This window comes from Eubalaena glacialis, chromosome 1 (assembly GCF_028564815.1).
Source record: "Eubalaena glacialis isolate mEubGla1 chromosome 1, mEubGla1.1.hap2.+ XY, whole genome shotgun sequence".
Classification (NCBI taxonomy): Eukaryota; Metazoa; Chordata; class Mammalia; order Artiodactyla; family Balaenidae; genus Eubalaena; species Eubalaena glacialis.
In genome coordinates this window covers 48,973,699-48,996,663 of record NC_083716.1, presented here as the reverse complement: position 1 = coordinate 48,996,663, position 22,965 = coordinate 48,973,699, and the positions used below count along the sequence as shown (strand labels likewise).

General features: G+C 46.4%; 1 protein-coding gene across 1 annotated transcript in view; it reads left to right on the top strand.

The window, feature by feature from the left end:
• WDFY4 (WDFY family member 4) overlaps positions 1-22,965 on the top strand; it is a 250,641-nt gene that overhangs the window by 1,893 nt on the left and 225,783 nt on the right. The window contains exons 3-11 of the mRNA XM_061196332.1: positions 7,925-8,039; positions 8,815-8,927; positions 11,037-11,171; positions 12,808-12,997; positions 15,354-15,543; positions 16,472-16,629; positions 18,232-18,684; positions 19,590-19,694; positions 21,132-21,322. Coding sequence (XP_061052315.1) covers positions 7,925-8,039; positions 8,815-8,927; positions 11,037-11,171; positions 12,808-12,997; positions 15,354-15,543; positions 16,472-16,629; positions 18,232-18,684; positions 19,590-19,694; positions 21,132-21,322 — 1,650 coding nt within the window. The remainder of the gene's footprint in view (positions 1-7,924; positions 8,040-8,814; positions 8,928-11,036; positions 11,172-12,807; positions 12,998-15,353; positions 15,544-16,471; positions 16,630-18,231; positions 18,685-19,589; positions 19,695-21,131; positions 21,323-22,965) is intronic.

Genomic DNA, 22,965 nt, shown 5'->3' with positions numbered 1-22,965 from the left:
ACCAGGAATACTTAAGGATTTCCAAAGATGACTCAGAATTTTCTTGAGATCATATTTATAGGATGCATGGAATACTTAAGCGTGCCTTTCTGTAAAAAATTGCCAAGTAACTTATTGTCCGTGAATTCATTGTTTTTCTCCATGTTTCAGATTTGTATACTCCATCCAACCCATTTCACAGATTGGATAACTGGGGCATAAGGAACATACTGGAAAAGAGGAACTAGATAAGGAGAGAGGGCCAGGTTTCTCCTTCCCAGCCATCCCTGCTCTAATGACCCCAGCTTCTGGGATGTAGCTTTGTCTCACCCAGTTCTCAGATCAAATTTGCCTTATAAAAGGAAAAATGTGAGCATCGCCTGCTGCCCTCCCCCCCAAATCACTGGGAAGGCATATGCGGTCCAGCCATTGCACTGTATCTTTTCCACCCCTCTGGGCAGCCCTAGCTCTGATGAAAGGACTCTGCATCTGAGAGCCAGGGCTTGATACTTCCTTGCCTCTCTCCAGATTGTTGATTTGAGAATTCATTCATTTGTTGTACAAATATTTATTGAGCTCCTATACTCTGTTCTAGGGCCTGGTGCTATGAAAGTAAGGAAGACAGATAGAGGTTTTACCTGCATCTGTCCAGAGCAGAGGATAACTGACTAGCACCCAGAATGTGTTCTGTTTGGCTTGTAGGGGTTAAAAATGAATTAGTGCCATTTTTTCAAAGTGGAAAGTTTTCAGGTGAGACTCAGATTTCAGATTTCTCTTGAAAATATTTGTAGCTGTAATACCGATAATTGGATGGAGATGGTTAGGGGCACCTCTTTTAAACAGAAGATGGTCTTGGTCTCTCAGTTTACCCTAGTCCCCCACTCCCTAACATCTTTCACCCAACCCATATCACTCATTTATGTTACATGACCCTGTAGGCACTGACCTCATGGATAGCAAGCTGTTCCTATTATAACTGAACCTTGGTATTGGTCCATGTTTCCCAAACCATTTCCTGGTAACAGGAGGAACAATAGCCCTATTGCTGAATACATGGGCTTTCAAGTCAAACAGTAGGGCTCCAGTCCCAGCTCCATTGCTTATTAGCTGTGCATCCTTGAGCAAGCTACTAAATATTACTGAGCCTCAGTTTCCTTATCTGTAAAGTGGAATCAATACCAATTCGCTGGGAGACTGTGAGGGTGAGATCAGATGAGGATTGTAAGGTCCACAGCACATGGAAAGCAGACATGATCCCCATCACCTTTCCACCAACCTCCTGGAAACTGACTGCACATGTGCAGTTTGAGATCCTGTCACCACAAGTCCCCAAACTGCTGACAAAATCTGCTATGTTTTGGATCCCTGGAGCCCACCTCTGATGAACCCTGTAGAGGCAGATTATTACAGGCTTTTTATCATTTTCTTAAAATCTATATCTTTTATTGAGGCCTATATGTTTACAAACCTGTTGTTCTTATTAAGTTCTGACTAAGTTCTGCTTGGGAAAGGCTATGTCCCTGGGTTGTGGGATCTTGCCTAACTTGCCCAGACTCTTTGTCAGTCAGACCCAACATGAACGGGGTGGTCCATGTGTAGTTAGAGCTCTGGCGAAGGTTGGCAGCGGTGCATGCCCCACCTCAGGGGATGTCACCTGCCTTGACCTAGTGAGTCTTGAGATACAACAATAGGCACTGTCTTGTGAGGCAGACTCCCTCAGAGCTGCTTCTTTGGCATGTTCTTCCCAAAGAACTTCCCTTTAGCCTCTTTGGCTTTCTCTCACATCTGATTTCTCCAAACACACAGCAGGGGATGAACTTCTCCCTTATCCTGTCATTGTTTATACATAAATCTGCATCAACTATGAGGAAAATACAAAGAGGGGCTTGGTTGGTTCTATAGTAAATTCTAACCCCACTGCCTCCCAAGTTGAAGAAACACTGCAGGGTTGTTAAGGAGTAAACCCACTCAACATTTTGGTGACTGTCTTGGTGATAAGGAGTCTCAGGGCACTGGAATCCCAGCAGGGAGCTGCCCTGAGGGGATGAGTCAGAAATGAAGTTCTCACTGGGATCTGCAGGCTCTCCTCCTCTACCAAGCTCCATCACTCCCCTTCCTAGGTCAAAGCCAGGGCAAGTGGTTATTTTCACTGATGATAGGTAGTAATATTCACCAAGCTCTAACTAAGCCAGGCATTTTGTTCCATGCTTACAAGCCCTTTTAATAACCCTGTGAAGTAGGTGTATTTTTATCCCAGCTTTATAAATGAGGAAAGGGAGGTTTAGAGATGTTGCATAACTTGGCCAAGGTCAGCCAGCTGTTAGTGCGGAGCAGAACTTAACCTGGGCAGTCCACCCAGGCTCGTGTTGTTAACCATTGCGTCCCCTCGGGCAGTGCTGAGGTTCATAGAACGGAGCACATCTGGTTTCTTTCCCTATCTCATGACTCACTGGGCAATGGCTTTGCCTGGCTCGTACCTATGTCCCCTTTCATACAAAAAGAATGCCACCCCCTGCACATGTGCTGTTTGGATAGCTGACTCCAGGATGTTGCAGACAAGGAGGAGGTTTTATTGCATCACACAGGAAGCAGCACAAAGCCAATGACTTCCCAGAGTGCAGAGCAGTGCTTGCAGGAAGGATTCAACTGACTGCTACTCTTTCTCTGCCAAGAGCCTTGGGCTTTGGTCTTTCTAGAACCCTTCCTATCATAAGATCTTACACCAAGAGAAGAAGGCATTCTGCTAGCAAGCATGGGTAGGTCCTGTTGGCCTTCAGTTGAGTTTGCTTTGGGGGAAAGGGGACCACTTGGGTCCTCTCGTTGCATAGAGATATTGGCTAATAATAGATGGAGAAAGCTAGAGCTCCAGATGTAGTTGTTGAAGATTGTTCTTAGAATATGTACTTTGCGAGAAAGCAGGCAGCGAGACAGGGAATCCTTAGAAATTAGTGTAAAATTCCTCACTGTCTGGGACAGACAACCTGGGGGGTGGGGCTACATGGGAAAAAGAGGGAATCTGTGGATGTGGTAGATTAGAGATACTGCGGATGGGTTCACACTGCTCCCTTCAAGAGGTGACATCTATGTCCCCTCCCCTTGAATCTGGATGGGTTTGTGATGGCTTGACTAATGGAATAGGGCAAAAATGACATTTCTGGGCTCAGGCCTCGAGAGACTTGTAGCTTCTCTCTGTCACTTGAAATACTCACGCTTAGAACCCTGCTTCCATGTTGTGAGGAAGCCCAAGCAGCCCAGAGTAAAAGCCTATGTGGAGAGAAACCAAAGCCACTGACCTTGCAGCTGCACTTGCTGCTGAAAGCCAGCACAACTTGCCAGCCATGTGAGTGTGCCATCTTGCAAATGGATCTCTTAGCCCTTGTTCGCTGCCCCAGCTGAGTGAAGCAGAGAAAAGCTGTTCCTGCTGAGCCCTGCCCAAATTGCAGATCCATGAGAAAAATAAATGATTGCTGTTATTTTAAGCCACGCAATTTGGGTCCAGTTTGTTATACAGCAATAGATAATCAGAACAGTAGGTAACATGGACAGGAATCCATTTATTTCCTAGTGTGGAGGGATTGGAATTAACACTAAATCAGTTGTACTTGGAGATGAGTGTATTTGTGTGTGTGTGTGTGTGTACATGTGCATGTACACAGGTGTGTATAGCTACTCTTAGGCTAACTGCCTGGCCAGTGGTACAGAGTTTATACCATTGGGTGTGGTCAATTATTCTCATACAAACCCAGCATGGACCCAACTGACTATGGAAGAGAGAGAAGTAACATTAAATATAATAACAAGGATGACCAACAGTTATTTCCAAGTGTGGTATCCAGAGGGGGTGGTGAGGGTAAATACCCCTTCTTGTCCATCCCTGACTCTAACCCACTTCAGAGTGGGGCCTGCAATATGGTTTATTCCCTTCTCAGGGGAACAATATTTGTGTTATGTTAGTAAAGTTTTGATGCATCACTTTTTTTTTTTTTTTCTGTTTACAAAGGAGAGAATTAATTGTGTCACACTATCAGGGGAAACTCATGTAAAATCTCTGAAATGTTTTGAGTTCACTTAAAGGCCAAACCACCAAACTCTGAGGCAATGAAGAAATAGTAATAATGCAGTCACACTTGAAAACTAACCAGATTCTCTGTCATTCAAAGCTGGGGTTTTCTCCTATCTCCTCTAGAGCTTCTGTCTTCCTTATGTTATGCTCTGGAGACCAGAGCACCATTTTCTTTCTCTTTCTTCCATGTGAGGGGACGGCCACGAGGCATGATGGTGCAGTTTAGAGGATATAAGTAAATGAAAGTTTTTAAAAATATTGAGCAATATTCTCCCAGCATGAAAATCCCAGTTTGGGAAAAAAATTAGGTCCTTTCAAAAGCTGCCTTAACTCTTTGGGGTCTCCACGGTACCATTCAGTAAATGATTGCCTCTGTGCATCAAACAGCACCCCAGTGGCCTGAAAGAGTTAATGGGGCCTCCAGAAGTAGCCATCTTGGTCCCAGGAAGGAGTGTGAGCCTTGGGAGAATCTGGCTGAGCGTACAATTACCGTTCAACTCACAGTGGCCCGATTTGCTTTATTGCAGAGCGCCTACTGGAGCCCCACTGCTCGAAGATGGTCTCGATGCCTCTGAGTCAACTGCCTGCAAATTGGTCTTTGAGGGGTTTGCCACTGCAGGGCGGAGGCACAGGAATTTGTTAGGAAGATATCATAGCAGATATGATATCAGTCCTGGGGAGGGAAATAATGTTACCACTGAAATTCCCAGCCAGAAGGACTGACTTTATCTCTCCAGAGATTAACGTTTCCAGGTGACAGCTGGTTTCCAGGTGGTAGCCGTACATTTCTTAGACATGCACATGCTAGTTGGGTATGTGTGAGATAACTCAGCTCTTTACTCTGCTGCTTAACTGGTTCTCTAGGGTTACCCTATGGCTCAGCCTCTGTTTCTGTAAAGTGGGAATAATAATAATCCCAATCCCTATGCAGATTAGTGGAAACAATGCATGTCAGTGCCTGGCCCAGCATTTGGCACAAAACCAGCGCTCCGCAACACATTCGGCCATCGTTCTGCACACTGTGGGTCTCGTAATCATGTGTTTGCTTATCAAATATTTGGTGAAGGTCTACTATGTATAACAGTGTTTAACATTCACCTAGTATTTTTGTAGTTCTAGCAAAGTTCTGACGTACTGCTTTTTTATTTACAAAGGAAAGGTGCGACTATGTTTGTTTATAGGGCAGAAAATTTTTAAGTATTTCAGATACAAAGTTTTGTTCAAATCAGGATACCCAAGTACTCACCACCCATATAAAAGAAATGAAGCATTCAGATAAACTAAAGTCACCTGTGCATGAATTCTAGAGCTCATTCCCCTTCCACCCTCCTCCAATGGTAACTCCCAACCTGCTGAATTATCATGCTCTGTGGGAAATGATATATAGAGAGACAGCAAGTTACAGAAGTATATTACAGTATCATTCTAAAATACCTGTGAGACTATATGTAAATTATACAGTAATATGGGTATATTTTTATAACCATAAGTAATATTATTGTGTAATTTATACATAGTCTCACAGGTTTTTGTAGACTCATACTGTAATATACTGTTGCAATTTGCTTTTTCCACAACATTCTATTTTGGGGATTTATCCATATTGATACAGCTCTATTTCTTTTTCTTTTTCAGTTCTATATGATATCCTTATATAGATATGTCACAAATTGTTCATTCATTATCCTATTGATGAACATTGTTTTTCCCAATCAAAAATAACGCTGCATGAATATTTCTTGTTCACGTCTCCTTGTGCATGCGTGCCAACATTTCTCTAGGGACTATATCAAGGATTGGAATTGGTGGGTTTTTGGATGTGTGCCCCTTTAACTTTATTGGATTACATTAAATGCTTCTTCAAAGAGGTTCTTCTAAGTGACACTCCATCATAGAGTATAGGGGTTTCATGTTTCCTCACCTTCACCCACATTTGATATTGTCAGATTTTTCATTTTTACTAACCAGAAAAGTATAAAATATCTCCTTGCAGTTATAGTTTGCATTTTCCTGATAATTAGTAATTTGCCATTTATCTTTCAATAAGTTACTTGTTTCATTTGCCCATTTTTTAAAAATTGGATTGTTTTCTTATTAATTTATAGGAGTCTAAATACCATTCCTTTGTCAGTTATATGCATTGCAGATATTTTCTCCCAATCTGTGGTTTGCCTCCTCATTTTGTATATGGTGTCTTTTCATATAGAGAAGAGTTTTAAAGGTTTTTACTTTTAAACAAATGTAGTATCAATTGCAAGGAAACATATTGAAAATGATTTCCCTTTGGAAATTTTATGTGTTTCTCACCCTTTCTAGAAGGAGGATCTCAGCTTAAAAAACTTGGTCAGGCCTTTGGGCAGGAACATAATTTAATATGGCTGGTGAGTGGGAGCAGTAGACAGGAGTCCAGCAAAATTACATTTCATAGAGGCCACTAATTGGCACAACAGCTTACCTTCCTGGTGGGAACCTGGGACCAGGAATTGCCAGGAACTCAAGTCTGGGGCCGAGGACAGTCACTCCACTCTGTACTCAGCCTGTGACAAGAAGGGAGAACAAAGGGAAAAGGCTTGCATGAAAAGCAGATCTAGGGATAGGATTACTACGGAAACTGGGAGGAAATTTTGAAAAGAGTCTGGCATCCCAAGCAGAACTGTAAAAGACTTCTATTAAACAGTATCCTAAACAATAAGGGGAAAACGTCTGAGGAAAAAGATGAGCAGATGGGATAGAGATTAAAGGGACAGATAAGAAAGGATTTTAAGGAAATTAAAAAGAAATAGGAGATTAAAAACAATGACAAAAACTTGGACTGGGAAAGGATTTCCTAAGCTTGGAACTAAATCCAGAAAGCAAAGGAATGGACTGAGAAATTTCATTTCATAGGAATTTCAGATTTCTGTACAGCAAAACCAAACAACACCAAATTTAAAGATGAAATGACAAATTCGGAAAAATTGAGATAGTATTATAGACCAACGGTTAATGATTTTTATATATAAAGAGATTTTTAAAATAAATAAAAAAATAGTGAAAACTCCAATAGGATAATAGGCTAAGAGCAAAAACGGACAATTCAAGAGGCATGAAAAGCATTCATCCACTCTAGTTATCCAAAGATTGCAATTGAAATGAGATATTTTTTCTTCTATAAGTTTTCTCATTTAAGATGAAAAAGCACCACAGTGCTTGATGTAGGCATGGGTGGAGAGAAATCAGCCCTTTTCCATGGAGCCCTTGGAGGCTAATCTGGTAAATTATTTCTGGAGAGTGAGTTAGTAGTTAGTAATAGGTACCAAATCACTAAAATAAGAAAAAAACCCCACTCTTTTGATTGAAAATCCTACTTTTTTAATCCTACAATTCCACTTTTTAGAATTTATCTGAAGGAAATACTTGCATGACTAAAACTAAGATATCTGCATGAGGTTTGACAAGTGTGTAAGAGGAGAATCAGTGAGACACAGCAATTGATGGTGAGGAAGGGGAGGGACGCGGGATGTAGAGAATCACTCTTGGAATTTCCCACTAGGGCAGGTGGGTGCCTGGTAGGGCCATTCACTGAGGCAAGATGCAGCAGGTCTGGGGGGAAGGCAGTGGATTCAGTTACGTGTGTTTGATGTTTCAGGAGCACGAGTTCAGGGGAGACGTCCAGGGGCCAGTTGGAGGTGTTTGGAGCTCAGCAGGAAGTTGAAGAATTCATAGGCACTAGTGTAGGGAGACAGTGGAAGCTGGAGGGTAGGTGATTCAGTGGCCTTCAGATGCACCTGGGAAAGCGAGTTGAGCCATTGGTTTGGGCTGGCAGGGAGGGAAGGAGGTGATTCTGATGCCTTGCTTTGTAGCTTTGACATCTCTGAGCGAATCCTGCATGTTGCACTTCAGGCCTGGGAACACTCCGTGGGGATCATCTGCTTTCCCAGTCTCCAAAGGCTGGCTGAAGATGTTTCCAACCAACTTGCCCAAGAAATACAGAAGGCACTGGTGGGAAAGCCTGCAGGTAAGAGAAGAGTGGTCCTGGAGAACTTCACAGTAAGCAAAACAGCTCTATAGACCCCTCCCAGGACTCCGGCTAAGCCCCTCTCTGCTTTCTAGAGGAGTTAGAGTAGTGACTTCGAAAGCCCACGGAAGGCCAGGTTCTGCACTGAATACCCTGGAGAGCAAAGGAAAAGGCTAGAAGAGGGAAGAGAAGAGGGACTTGGGAAACTCTTCTGCTCCTGGGAGGGACACAAACACACACACATACATACACACACAGACACACAGAAACCAAAGCCAAGCATGTTTCCTGCTGCAGGTCTCCTGACTTGCATCCTTCCACTCAGGGAGCTGGACCACAGAGGCTGGGCTATGAGACTGAGGGCAGGAGGGAATTCCAGGGGGAATGAATGGCTTGAGCATGGTGTAGATTGCAGGAATCCCTGTGACCAAAGGGGCTGTGTGATACAGGAAGTGGGGAAAAGACACTGGATTGTGGCAAGTCCAATTGCCGAGGAGCTTGTTATTATTATTTAGCAATAGGGAGCCATTGACGGTTGTTGAACAGGGAGGGTGGTATGATAAAGGCTATCCTCCAAGGAGATTCATGTGGCAGAGTGTGAAATGTTTGCTACAGATGCAGGTGTCATTGTTGGGAGGGCAAGAGGCAGAAGTTCCCTAAAGACGTTAAGGCACATCTCATGGAGAGAGGGGCCCAAGTGGAGGGAAGCTGGGTGACCAGGCCACCACACTGCCCTGCTGGTGACCCTTTCTCCCCTTTCCCCCACTCTTGCCAGAGCAAGCGCGGGTGGCAGCCGGGCAGTTGCTGCGGTGGAAGGGAGATGCGGATGCAGAGCAGGATGGCTACCTGCTCCTGAAGTCAGTGTACGTGCTCACGGGGACAGATTCGGTAAGTTCCAGGCCCCAGTGGCCCAGCCTGGGTGCTTCTCACCTGTGTACAGAGGGACGTCCCAGCTCAGGGCAGTGGCATGTCTCAAGGGTGTCTTTATTTTCATGAAACTGATTTATCATTTTTCCTTCCCTACTTCCCCTCGGATATAGAACGTGGACTTCAGAGTCTGAAATTCATATTCACATCCTGCCTTTTCAGTTGACAAGCTGTGTGTAAGCTTGAGCAAATAATTTGACCTCTTTGCATCTCTGTTGTGTTGTTAATTCTAAAATTGGGGATAATAATGCCTCCATTCTAGGGTTAGTGTGAGGATCAACAATGACTGATGTGTATGGACTGTACTTCCTGTGTGTCAGGGTGAGGCTGGGTGCATCCCATGCATTGTACTAATTAATCCTCCCCAAACCCTATGAGTCAGATTACAGGGATGCTGCACTGGTGACGAGAAGTCAGGCTCGCCCGTGATATGCAGCTGTCGTCTGTCTGACTCTGTGCTCTGAGCCACTGCCCTTTACTACCCCTGCTAAATTCAGACTAAAGGAGCAAGGCCCGTCGGCACCTGCCCCATGCCTCCCCAGAGACGGAAGCGACCGCTCCGCCTTCCCTTCCCACCCAGGCCCCATCCTGGCTGCAGTCACGGCCTCCCACCACGAAGCAGGGACCTTGAGTGGTTTGCTGATGACTGGTGTCCTCTCAGGCAGGACAGTCCCTGGGAGCTGTGGCCATCAGCAGCAGTGGCCGAGGCCCTGTGCAGGGCAGGCCCAGAGGCTCCTCCATCTCGCGAGGCTGCCCACTGTGAGTGTCCTGGTGCCCAGACTAGGAACAGCAGGGAACCAGGCTGGGGTGGTGGCTGCCCTCTGTCTAATGGTGAACAGAGGCATCAGACAGGCATTTGGAGACAGTGCCAGGAGGTGAGAGAGGAGCACAGCGAACAGTTGTTCACCGGCGGGAGGACCATCTGACTTTTCTTCCATGTAAACTGCCTGGACCACCATCAGGGACAGTGGCCTGGAGCACAGAGTGGGGGCTTTTCAGCCCCTGGAGGAGGACTGTTTTCAGTCTGAGTAGTAAAAAGTAACCTAAAGCCTTGTTTTCTGCTGCGAGGAGTCTGCCCCCAAAGCAGTGAGAGAGTAAGCAGGTGGCCTTCTGGGGAGGCAGTGCAGTTTGGAGGACAGGGAGAGCCACCCTGAGTGCAGTCATGCAGGGCCACGTGTCCAATATGCGGGCAGACACTACCTGCAGTGGAAGCTTTGAGGGACTAGTGGCCTGCATTACACTCCTGCTGCTGGCCCAGGCTGTACATTCTTCTTTTCTCTTTTCTAATTTACCCACCATGTCTGTGAGATTAGTCAGTCCGGTGGGAAATTGCATGGACAATATAATTTTTAATAACCACGCATGTGCTCTCTCACGGTCATGTATGTGTGCACACACACATGTGGAGGCTACAGCCACAGTAATCCCAGTGCAGAGCCTGTGAAGAAAGGCCCTGGGAAGCTTCACACTCAGGCTGGTCCCTCTCTGCCAACTCCCTGTCTCCTCTCTGTCTGGCAGCCCTGGGGCTGTTTAGCTGCGGTGTGGCTCTCGGGATTATTGATCCTCACCTATAGGGCTGTTTTGGTCATGATGAGGTCTTAAGTCTGGACGAAGGGATGCAAAGGGCCCTGAGCACGTCCTTAATTCAGTTGTTTGTACTTGTTCTCAACCACCTCTTCCCTACTGAGTTTCCAGTTCCCTCATCAGGAGGAAACCCACCAAAATCAGAGGTGTGATTGCCAGGAAAGCCCTTGATTTCTGCTCTGCACCAGTCCCACCCTCCTGCTCTCCCTCCTTTCCTTCCTTCCTGTCATCTATCTATCGTGTAAAAGATATAATGTTTATCGAGCACATAATACACACTTTATATAAACTTAATCTTTACAGCCATCCCAGTGGGCCCTATGATTGCCTCCAGTCTTAATTGAGAATGCGTTGCCCAGAGAGAGGATGTGACTTACCCACGTTCGTGGCTAAAACAGCCGCACTAGCTGACCTCTCTGGTCTGGGTCTGGAGCCGTGCTCTGCCTGGCCCTGAGGCCCTGGGTCACGTCTGCTCTTCCCTTGCAGGAGACGCTGGGCAGAGTTGCTGAATCTGGGCTCCCAGCCCTGCTCCTCCAGTGCCTTTACCTCTTCTTTGTCTTTCCTCTGGAAAAGGATGAGCATTTTGAGAGTGAAGTTCAAGTTCAGAGGATGTTTGTGCAGGTGAGTGGGAGGAGGGCTGGACTCCCCTGGGCCGAGACCGAGCTCTGCTTCTCCAACCTCCTTTCATCTCTCTCCCCCTAGTTCTGAAGCTCCTCTATTCTCCTGGAGGGCCCAGCTCACCCCTTTCCCCCAGGCTCTGCAAATGCCGGGGAATCCCACACATTTGGAAGATGGAGTTTCTCTCCATCTCATTGTATCCTTGTATTGCCCTTGTTCTCTCCCAGAATGGTGTGCTCCTCCTCCTCCACTTGGCCACACCAGCTCCTTGTCCTCCAGTCTGTGTTCTAAGGTCCTGCCGACCCTCCCGGACATCTGGAACCTCCTGTCTCTGGCCCCTGCACCTCTGAGAACAAATATGCTAAGCCCCACTTGCATAACTGTAGCCAACATTTTCTAAGTACTTGCTATGTACCCATCCTTATGCCATAACCTCACGTCTGTCACCACCCCGAGCCTTCTCTTCCACCACAGGATGTGTGTGGTTTTGTGATCTAAGGTACGGTGAGTAAACATGAGTCCAGGGTCACAGAGGTGGTGGGTCTGGGCTGGGATTGGAACCCTGGGAATCTGGCTCCTGAGTCTGCTCACAGAAAGGCATTTAACCACTCTGTGCGGTCACCTCCGTCTCTCCTCTCAGAGGCCATCTCAGGCCACTAAGCATCACATGCTATGTCCTCATGTCATTACCCATCTTTCCTATCCTCTCTGACCAGCAGCGACTTTTAACATAACTTCTCACCTCTCTCCCCTGCCCGCTTACTGACAAGTTCTGCTTTCTCAGCTTTTGGGATGCTGCATTCTCCAGAAAACTCCTCCTGCCTCTCTGGTGGGGGGACTGTGTATCTTACTCATCTTTGTGCCTTGGCCAGGGTCTTGCACAGAGCAGGTACTTAGGACCATTTGGGAATTGCCAGGGCAGCTGTCCATTGAACATGCACGTCCACATCTCCATCCATTTTAGACCAATTCTCAAGCCAGAATCATCTTTACCAGAGGGTATCTCATGAGTTCTGGCAGATTCCACTTATGGTGGGTTGTCCATGAGCTGCATTTGTTAGAAATTTAGGTGTCATTTGCCTACACATAAATCATATTTTAAGTGGTGACCAGGACACAGTACTGGGTACTTAAGTCTTTACTGTGTGGCTTCTATGTGCTCTGCAGGGAATTAGTGCAGCCCTGTCTTCCTGGTCCTCTCCATGTATGGACAGAATGTGAGCCACAGTGATACCACATCAGAGTTCCTCAGGGTTTCCTTATTTCATTCCACAAAATGTAGAGAACTCCTCTTGGGTTCGTCACTGTGCCGGACCCACGGTCTCTCACAGAGATGACAGAGAGATAGAGAAGTTAAATGGGGAGAGCGATCGCGTGAATAAATGATCAGTGTCCAATTTTTTAAGTGCTCTGATGGAAAAGTGAGAGATGTGCTGGGAAATAAGGACAAGGGGACCTGACTTATAGTAGAGTATAAATGGAGGCCCTTCTGAGGAAATGGCATTGAACCTCCCTGGTCTGGGGCAGAGGGTGACCACATATAACCCCATCCTTCCCGCTGAGACATGGAAAATTAGGGAACAAATTCATCACAGGAAGGAGGCTTCCTAACCAGAGTCTCTTTGGCTTTTTTTTCCAGATGTTGCTCAACATTTGCGGTGAGGCTCAGGGTCTGGAGGGACTTCTCTCTGGAAACGAGCTCCAGTCTCTCGTGATTGCCACGATGTGTCTTCGGGAGCACAGCTGCTCCTTTTGGAAGGAGCCCACCTTCTGTGTGCTGAAGGCAATCTCCAAGGCCCAAAACCTTAGCATCATCCAATACCTGCAGGGTATGACCCTGGGAGACCAGGGCTGGGCTGTGGGCACACTTTCTAGAATAAGACCTTGGGATGCCCTTGCAGCATCAGTATAGATTCCAGGGACCAAAATAGAGATGAACAAACAGGATTTTCACCAATGCCCAACTATGCCTAGTAGGTGACCCTACATTGCTTGGGTCCATTCATGAAAGTGTCTTTATTGTTCATTTTGATGCTCTACTGGAGGAGAGAGGGAAAGGGGAACTCATTTACTACACACATGCTGTTGAACAGACACTGTGCTGGGCTCATTTGTATGTTACCTCATTTGCTTCTTTGAGATACATATTGATAATTAATGCCATTTTCCAGCAGAGGAAACAGATTGAGTGATAGAAGAATTTGCCAAGGCTCCCCAGCTAGTGAAGAAGAGAATCAAATATTAAACCTGGAGATGCCTGATTCCAGTGCCTTAGGTTCTGCTCTGGGCAGCATGTGTAAGGGTTAAGGACTTAGATTCTGGAACCAGACGGCCTGGGGTGTGCGCTCCAGCTCTGTCCTCCTAGCTGAGTGACCCTGGGCACTTACTGCCTGGGTGCTTCAGTTTTTTCATCTGTAAAATGGAGATAATAATCCCGTTGATCTCAATGGATTGCTGTGACGCTTCGATGAGTTGGCATATGTGAAGTGCTTAGATAGTGCCTGGCACCCAGTGGCTGCCCCATAGGTGTCAGCATCACAGCATCATTACTTGGGTGTGATCAAAGGCAATACCCTGAGGGAATCAATTCCTTTAGCAGTCCCAGGGGTCTCCCTTAGCATCATCTGTCTCCTGAGGACCCAGGTAATGCTGGGAAGCACGGACACTACTGTGGCTTGTGGAATCCTGGGAAAATGTATTAGCCTTTTTTTCAGGTGCTGGCCCATCATGGGGCAGGAAGGGAAGCTCTGCAAGGCTAACTCCTAGGGGAAGGTTTTGACGAAAGTCTTCAGGTGACCTCTCCACCCACCGTGCACCATTTTTCAGCTCCACCAGCTGAAATGCCTCTTAGAAGCACAACCGTCTATCCCTTGGGTTAACTCTAAGGTGTGGGGTCTTTTTGGGAGAGGTGGGGGTCTGAGCCTGCCAGTGTGACCTGCTTGTCCACAAACACTTGTCCTGTGACCTGTCTTCTTTCTGGGGCCTCCTATAATAGACAGTGTCAGCTGGTGAGAGCTGGGAAAGTACAAGCCCACCCTCTTACTGTAATTGAGCCCTGGGACGAAACTTCATCCCCAGTTTCAAGATTGAAATTTCCCAGTGAAGCCAGGGCCCAGTGGTAATGGTGTAGGGCTGAGCTGGGAGTGAGGTGCTCAGCAGCCCAGGCACCCCTCACAGACTGGAGTCAGAGACCCCTGAGAAAAGGCTGCCTGCCTTGGTGGCGGGGGTCTCTCACTGCGGTCATTATTCTCAGCTGGAAAAGAAAAATGCCACCGCAGTGAGGAGCTGGCCACAAAAGCACTGTGCCATAGGGGAATGAGTAGTTTCCATGGGCGTATAGGCTGAGGAGAAGGTCAGGAAGTAAGGACTAGCCTGGTGTTTACCTGCCAAGACCACAACTCTCAGTGCTGCCCTGCCTGGCATGCAGAGTTTGGAACTTGTCCTTGGCCTCGCAGGTGAGGGACTGAGCATGCCTTATCTCAAATTCTGGTAGACACTTTTCCTGATCCACTGGTGTGGCTTTCCTGGCACTCAGAAGAGGCTTCCCCCAATGAAAGAGCCCTAAAAACAGTGATCCACCCAAATGCAAACCCAGTGACATCTCTCTGCTGACTCCATTCTTTCCCTGGCTTCTCACAGCTCTGGGGTAACCAGTGTGTTCCACAGCAGGCCACATACCAGTGGGGCCTGTCTTCCTCCCTTTCCCTTGTGGACCACACTTCCCGGCTCCAACCCCCTGGATTCTTTAGTAGCTGATACACACCATCTTTTTGCCCTTCATCTTCCCATGTGTTCATATATCCTTCCCTACACTTTTCATCAAGCTAATTTCTGCTCAGCATTGCTTCCTTAAGGTCTTCTGCGACACTCAGGTCTTGTGTCTTGCATCTTGTTATTTGATGGGCCTGGACTGTCCTGTGTGCTGGGAATTAAGAGCAGAGGGCTTAGAGGCTCCCTTCCACTTCCTGTTTCACCTGCTCTCCATCTGGGCCCTCGAGTGTGGCTCTCAGGATGACACTTCTCAAGGAGGAGGCTTCTTCTTGATCCAAGAACCAGCGGAAAAGTGTTTTGAATGAATTATCATTCACATCTTGATATACAGTTTAAAGGCAGGTGGGGAGGGAATGACCACTGAAGAAAAGCTATTGCCTTTGAATTCAGCAGGGGTGTGTTTCCTTCCTGCAGCCATGGATTGCATCAAGATCTCCCTCCAGAACCTCTCCAGGCTTGCAGACACCCTCCCTGCTCCCGAGGTGAGCGAGGCGGTGAGCCTCGTCTTGGGCTTTGTGAAGGACTCCTACCCCGTCTCCTCTGCTCTGTTCCTGGAGTTTGAGAATGGGGAGGGCTACCCTCTGCTACTCAAAGTGTTACTTCGGTAAGTGGCTGTGCTTGGTGGGGAAGAAACAGTGGAAGCCAAGTTCCTCACAATCATTTGCAGTGCTTTGGAGAAAGACAGATATTGGGGCTTTTCAGAATGTCTTCTGAAATACAAATCTCCATAGGGCATGGCCAGAGAGACTTTTATTGCAAAAGTAAATCAACGTGCAGCCGGGTTTGGAGCTACTTCTTTAGGAAACCCATGGGTGATCGCGATAATAGTTTTACCAAGTCCATTGGGTGGCATGTACCACCAAATGGCTGGTCTAACAGCCACCTGTCAGAATCTACATCCTGTGTTGGAGGGCTTTCTGGGATGGCTGTGACTGGCTCTGCCTATATGCTTGGGGGTTGGAAGTGCCCAAAGATCAACAACTCCAGGACCAGCCCTCTACCAATGACTGGTAGAAGCTGATGGATCCATACCCAGCGAATTTGCCCCTTGGGTGGGATAGCTCTACCCTGCCTTCCAGAGTCCCTGGGAGGATTAGAAACAAAAACAATACTCACTCTTGAAATAAGCATGAGGAAGTCTAACAAAGTCCAATTATTTGCCATGATGTCTGTATTGTTGCCGTTCTGAAATATCAAGTCTCTCATTTTGCTCCTGCCCTGCTGGTGCCCTAAGCTCATGACTTTTGGTGGGTCTGGCCATGGAAAGCAGCCTGCCGGTGAGCAGATGCTGTGGCTCGTCACAGGTTTCTCTTTATTCTAATTGCACGTCCTTAGATCAAGGGCTGAGGCTTGCAAACAGAGTGACTTTTATCCACTCACTGTGTCTTTTGGTGCTGAACTGGTGGAGACCTTTTGGGTCTTGCCCAGCACTGCGATTTCCATTGCCTCTGCATCCCTGCGGGGAGCACCATGAGCAAACCTGGCTGCTCCGTCCAAGACGTCCAGGGAGCTGGCCTTGTCTGTCCCCACAGGTACGACGGGCTGACCCAGAGTGAAGTGGACCCCCACCTAGAGGAGCTCCTTGGGCTGGTGGTGTGGCTGACAACCTGTGGGAGGTCAGAGCTGAAGGTGTTCGACAGCATCACTTACCCGCAGCTGGAAGGCTTCAAGTTCCATCACGAAGCTTCTGGTGGGTCACTGGGTATCTCTGGGTGCCTGACAGCACTTGGCACTGTGCCCTGACGAGGCAATGCAGGTCATTCCCTGGTTCCCTGTGCAGAAACAAACATGTGGCACCTGTCAGGGATACGGTAGGGGCTGATTCTGTCATGCCTTTGGGGAGACTTAAAATCTCTCCTTTATAGATTTTTCCAGATGACCTGGGTGGGACTGAGATGAAATGTTTGCTTTAAAAAGGCAAAGACTCTCTCAGATAATGGAGGGAGCCTGTGATCTCCATCCCCACCTCTGGTGTGACTTATTCGGTGACATCTGCTTATCTAACAGGGACTGATGGCCCTGAAACAGCCATCCAGGCTCAGAGTCAGTGCCTCCTTAGCTCTACAAGATACTGACTGATTGATTGATGAACTCAATCAACATGTACTGGTAATTTCGGTCCAGCAGCCACTCCGCCCCATGCTGGGTACCACCGTGAAGAGGCCAGGTGTCTGCTCCTTAAAAATTCGCTATAGAGACCATCACACAAACCTTGAGCCATAATCTACTCAATAACTGGCTGATAAACAGGCACAGTGGTGACACCAGTGCAGAGAATTAGCTCTGCCTGGGTCAGTCAGGAAACCCTGCACAGAGGGTCCCATTCAAGAGAAGTTTCAAGGTAAAGGATGGGTCATCCAGGTAGAAAAGAGGGGAAGAAATATAAAGACAGAAGGTACAGCCTGGGGAAAGAAATGGTGACCAGAAACATCTGGGTGAGTCTGGGGAGATGGGCAGAGAGACCTGCGCAGACCAGAGGGTGGAGACTGCAAAGCTGTGAGACCAGTTTAGGAAAAGCCACTGGATGTGACTCCAGCAGACACACAGGGGAGTGGCTGGATTAGAGAGGAGTTTCAGAAACATCTCGAGTGTCTGAAGCACAGAGGGCTGGAGGCAGGGAGTTCTCTGAGGAAGTATCTCCTGGGTGAGAGAGAATGAGACTTAACCTTCTAGCTGGAGAGAAAGGAGGGAGTGGGTTTGGAAGGTGTCTTTATTTAACAGCTTGCCTAGAAATGAAACTGACTTTGCTTAGTAATCTTTAAAATCATTTGATTTTAATTAATTGAAACCAATCCTCCAGTCCTGTGCTGCCTGATGGAAATATAATGTGAGCCACATTACATAATTTTAAATGTTCTAGCAGCAAAATTTTAAAAATTAAGAAGAAACAGGTTAAATTATTTTTAATAATATATTTTATTTAACCCAATATATCCAAAATATTACCATCAAAAAATGTGATCGTACAAATAATTGTTAATGACTTTTTTTGCCTTCTTTTCTTTGTGCTACATCTTGAAAATCTGATGTGTATTTTTACACTCAGGGCGCGCCTCAGTTCACAGTGGCCACATTTCAAATGCTTAATTACCCAGCACGTCTTGGACAATGCAACTCTAGCCTTATTCACATCCTGGGCATATGGCTTTTCTGGACTTCTGATAGACATTTACCCACAGGAGCTAGAAAATAGAAACTTTAAATGGTATTTCCTCGTGATAATGCAAGCATGTATTTCTAGGCATAGGCAGGAGAAATGATTTGCAGGATTATTTCTTTTTTGCATCTTCAGGGGTGACTGTGAAGAATCTTCAGGCCTTCCAAGTCCTGCAGAATGTTTTCCACAAAGCCAGTGACCCTGTCCTCTGTACAAAAGTCCTGTCATCCATCAGGACCATGTGGGCCTGGAACGCCCGCAACTTCTTCCTGCTGGAGTGGACCCTGCAGCCCATCTCGCAGTTCGTGGAGATCATGCCCCTGAAGCCGACCCTGGTGCAGATGCACTTCTTCCAGCTGCTGGAGGTCCTGGTGTTTGAGCTGCATTACGTGCCCCATGAGATCCTGCGGAAGGTGCAGCGCCTGATCCAGGAGAGCCCAGAGCCGCTCGTCACCCTCGTGGCCTTGCAAACTGTCCTCAGGATCGCTGGCGGGGACCCGCTCTTCACTGACATCTTCCGGGACTCAGGGCTCCTGGGCCTGCTGCTAGCCCAGCTACGGAAGCAGGCCAAGATCCTGAGGAAGTCAGGTGCCTTCCAGGAGCTTTAGGAGGGGAAGTGGGGAATGGGTGGGGGCCAGTGTTAGCTGGGCCTGGTCTGTGTGCCAGCCCCACCACCCACTAACATAACAGAGAAAGTGAGTGTGCCCATGTCACCTGGTGCCCTGAGAGTCAGAGAGGGTATCCCTGGGCTACATGGCTTCACAGCACAGGCAGCCTCCTTGTTTTCTATAACTTGCCTGATCTTCCCCATGAAGAGGTGGGAGGGATGGGTGTAACTTGAAGCTGACTCATGGGACTAACTCAGGCCTGATGAGTTCTTAGTTTTCAGATACCTCCTGCAGTAGATATGGTCTGAGTGTGTAGGTAGGGAAACAGCAGAAGGACAGGTCCTCAGCAATGCAAAGGGGAAAGGAGGCTCAGAGAGGCTTGAAAGTCCGGGATGGAAGGGTGTGCGGGACGTGTCCGGGGTCAGCTGGGATACGGCCACCTTGCTCACATGGTGCTGTCGGGCCCAATGGCCTCCCACCTGGAGCAGAGGTCAGTCACCAGGGCCTTGCTGGCTGGCTTGCCCCTCTAAACCTTGGCCACACTTTTGCACGCCCTGCTGGGCTGTACACCCGTGGCTCCTTGGCAGCACTCCCTCACCCTGCCTCAGGAGCACGGGCCTGGGCTCTGCCTGCCTAACCATGCCTCATGTACATACCCTGGATTTTACAACAAGCCTTCCAGGGGATTTTGATGCACTCAAGTTGGAGAACCTCTGATGTAAGGGTTGTAGGGTCACATCTTACGAATTGGGATGCACACTCCTTTGTAATGGAAGCATGATATTCGTCTTTCTTTAAGAGGATAGGAAACTAATGGAATTGGAGATTTGGGGCCATATCACATGTACTTAAAAATGTTTCTTCATTGCTTCTTAAATATGGCAGGAAACAAAGAGTCCAATCCTGGAGTTCAGGATATAGAAAGAGAACTGACTTGTGTGATGCTGAGAACTGTGGTCACGCTTCTGAAAGGATCAGTTCGGAATGCAGGTAAGGATGGTATCAAATTCACCTGGTCACTGGTTGGGAAAACATTAACTATTTCCTGGTGATTTATGTCATTGTTCAAAGCCTATATCCAAGGAATAACCAACACTATCGCTGTGGCTGATGTCCATTCACTGGTTGATGTTCAGTGATCAACAGTAAATTGGTAGACACATCAGTAGACACTTTTTACTGTTTAGGTTGCTAAATAAGGTTGGGAATCAAAGAGTTATCTTAAATTTATGAGACCACAGAAACCCTATCTCCCTCAAGTAAAACCTTTTAATATCCTGCTGCACTGACTATAGATACTTTTTTAAAAAGATTCAAATTGTAAAATACAGGCAAAGAAAGCTCATCATTTTTAAGAGACATAATTTGATGTGCTTTCAGCCCATGATGGATTTAGTAGCTCCATCCATTCAAAAAAGTTTAGCTTCCTAAGATCATGTGGCTCTCATACTTAAAAATATGTGCATAAAATATAAATGCATGTATATTATACTATGAAGCAGATGCATCAGCAAAGTGACATCAGTGGGTTTGGTGATTTGGTGCATCTTTATCTTGAGGCTCTCACAGGTCAACTATACCAAATGTGAATGATTATTTCATTATGGTAGAGCATCTCTAATGTTAGACTATAAGAGATTCCCTGGAGGTTCTGGTTAATAGGGAGGTGCATATTCCTAAGCTCCCTCCCAGAGATCTAATTATCAGGTCAAGGTAGAGCCTAGTAATCTACTTGTAAACAAGCTTCCAAGGTGATTTCCATGTAAAGGGTACCTGGCCCATAATTGGGGAAATCCTGCCTTATGGAGTTGACCAGCTCAAATCCATGTCATACCATTAGAACGATCCAGTTACTTCCTAGTTCTTATTCTACATGTGATTACTTCAAAGATCAATCCTGGGGAAGAAATTCTTAGGATTACTTTTAAACAAAAACATACCATTAGCCAAATTTCTTAAATCCTGCCTGCCGCCCACCTTGCCACAAGAAACTACCTACGAGTTAAACATACTCTTAAATTCTGGTTTGCTTTCAATAAGAATTTGGGCAGAGATAAGAGAGAATTGCCATTGGCCCTGGATTAGGGGATTATGTGGAAATAAATGCCAGAGGTATATCCAATTAAAGTTTGTACTACTTACGTCTCTAAAAACAGAAAAGGGGGAAATTTCTTTTCAAAAACAGAATTCTCACTGGAGAAGAAAGCAGTTTTTCTTTTTAATTCTCAGCTCCATAGTTTCTCTCTTCCTCTTCTTATTTTAACAGTAGGTATGGATTTTGAAAAAAAATTCCTAATGCATGAAAAAAACACATACACATGTAGCCAAACAAACTTGGAAATTGTAAGGAAAAGCTTTCCTTGTAATTGAAGCTAAGGTGCCAAGGCCCCCATCGCTCTAGCCCCATATTGTCTGTCTGGTCCCCAGTTGTCCTGAAAGACCACGGCATGGTGCCCTTCATCAAGATATTCCTGGACGATGAGTGCTACCGGGGAGCCTCACTCAGCATCTTGGAGCAGCTCTCAGTCATCAACGCCGAGGAGTACATGAGCATCATTGTGGGCGCTTTGTGCTCGTCCACTCAAGGGGAACTGCAGCTGAAACTGGATCTCCTGAAGGTGATGTCAAGTCCTCCTTTGTGATGGGTTTCCCGTGGACATGCAGCAGGTGATCGGCATTTGCCCATGCATTCATTCATTTAGTTGGTCACTGTATCATACAGGTAGAGTACTACTGGCTGCTGTAACAAATAAATCCCCCATCCTCAATAGCCTGGCACATTAGAGATTTCTTTCTTACGTACCGTCCAATCAGTGATTGGGAGGAGTGTCATTCAGGGACAGCAGTCACCTGGGCATCTAATCCAGCCATCAGACAAAGGAAGGGAGAGCAGAGAAAATGGCACACATTCTTTTTCAGGCCTAAAACTGGTGCATGTTAACTTCTGTCCAAGTTTCTCTGGGCAGGACTCATCTGGATGCAAGACATGCCAGGAAATGTAGTCCCTAGTTGGGCAGCTACTTCCCAGCCACACTGTAAACTATGGAAGTGGAGCTCAAATTGGTGGTGGCCAAGCAGCAACCTTGTTTACTTGCCCAGCATTTAGTGAGGATCTACCAGTTACCAGGTCTGATGCAGAGTGCTCGGGACACACAGTTGTATGAGATTCAGCCCTTGCCAACTGGTAGCTCGTAGACTAGGGCTAATATTAAGTAAGCAATCATGGTGATGCAGCGTGGTAATGCCCCAGAGGTTGAAGGCAGGCTGCCATGGGAACAGAGAAGTAGGAGAGACCAATGCTGCCTTACATGTTTGAGGAAGGCTCACAGAGGAGGGAACATCTGAACTGGGAAGAGGAAGCAAAAGGCAGTCAAAGGCACAGGAACAGTGGTTACAAAGGGAGACGTAAAACTAGGCTGTCATCTTTGGACAACAAAGAGAAGCATATATTTTTGTTTTTGTAATATTGTTAATAATCATCAAGTTATCTTAAAACAGTTAAAGATGATAATAAACATCATCAGCCTTACAGCTCTCACAATTTTGTTGCTGTTCCTGCTTTTCCATTTCTTTTGTCTTTGCGGGCTTATGCCTTAAAAAAAAAAAAAAATCCCCTTTCTTTTGTTTATGCTGTTTAAGAGAAGAGGAGATGTAAATTCAAATATCCCCCAGGGAACTGACTTGGGGACCTGTCACGTCTATGTGCAAAAGAACTCCCTATGCAATACACACTCATGTTTCATTATCATGCCACTCTGGATCACTGGTGAATTTTATACAATATGAAGTTGCTCTGACTTCCAAAATTAAACCCTCAACCTTATTTAGCCATGACTATCTCTGTACAAAACCATTTTACCAGTTAGAGAATGGCATTCAGTTTATTTTACCTACTTTATTTCTCAGCAGAGCCAATGTCAGGCACTGATGCCACTGTATTCATGTCATCTCATGACATCCTGTGGAGTTCGGCATGGCCAATGTGTCATGAGAATCCCATCCAGAAGTGGCATTATGACCATAGTTATCATGTATTTCGCAGATGACAAGAACCAAAACAGCGATTTAATCACAGGGTCAAAAAATCAGTGAAGGTGATGAAACAAAAAAGGAAAGTTAAAGGTCTTTTGAAAGACACTGGAGCCCCATGATTATGTGAAGTAACAGGATTGAGGGGATCATGTAAAGGGGAGAGTAAGGGAGAGAGATATCAAGAATTAATGACAGTTTACAGCTGGAATGCACCTTAGCTTCATGTGGT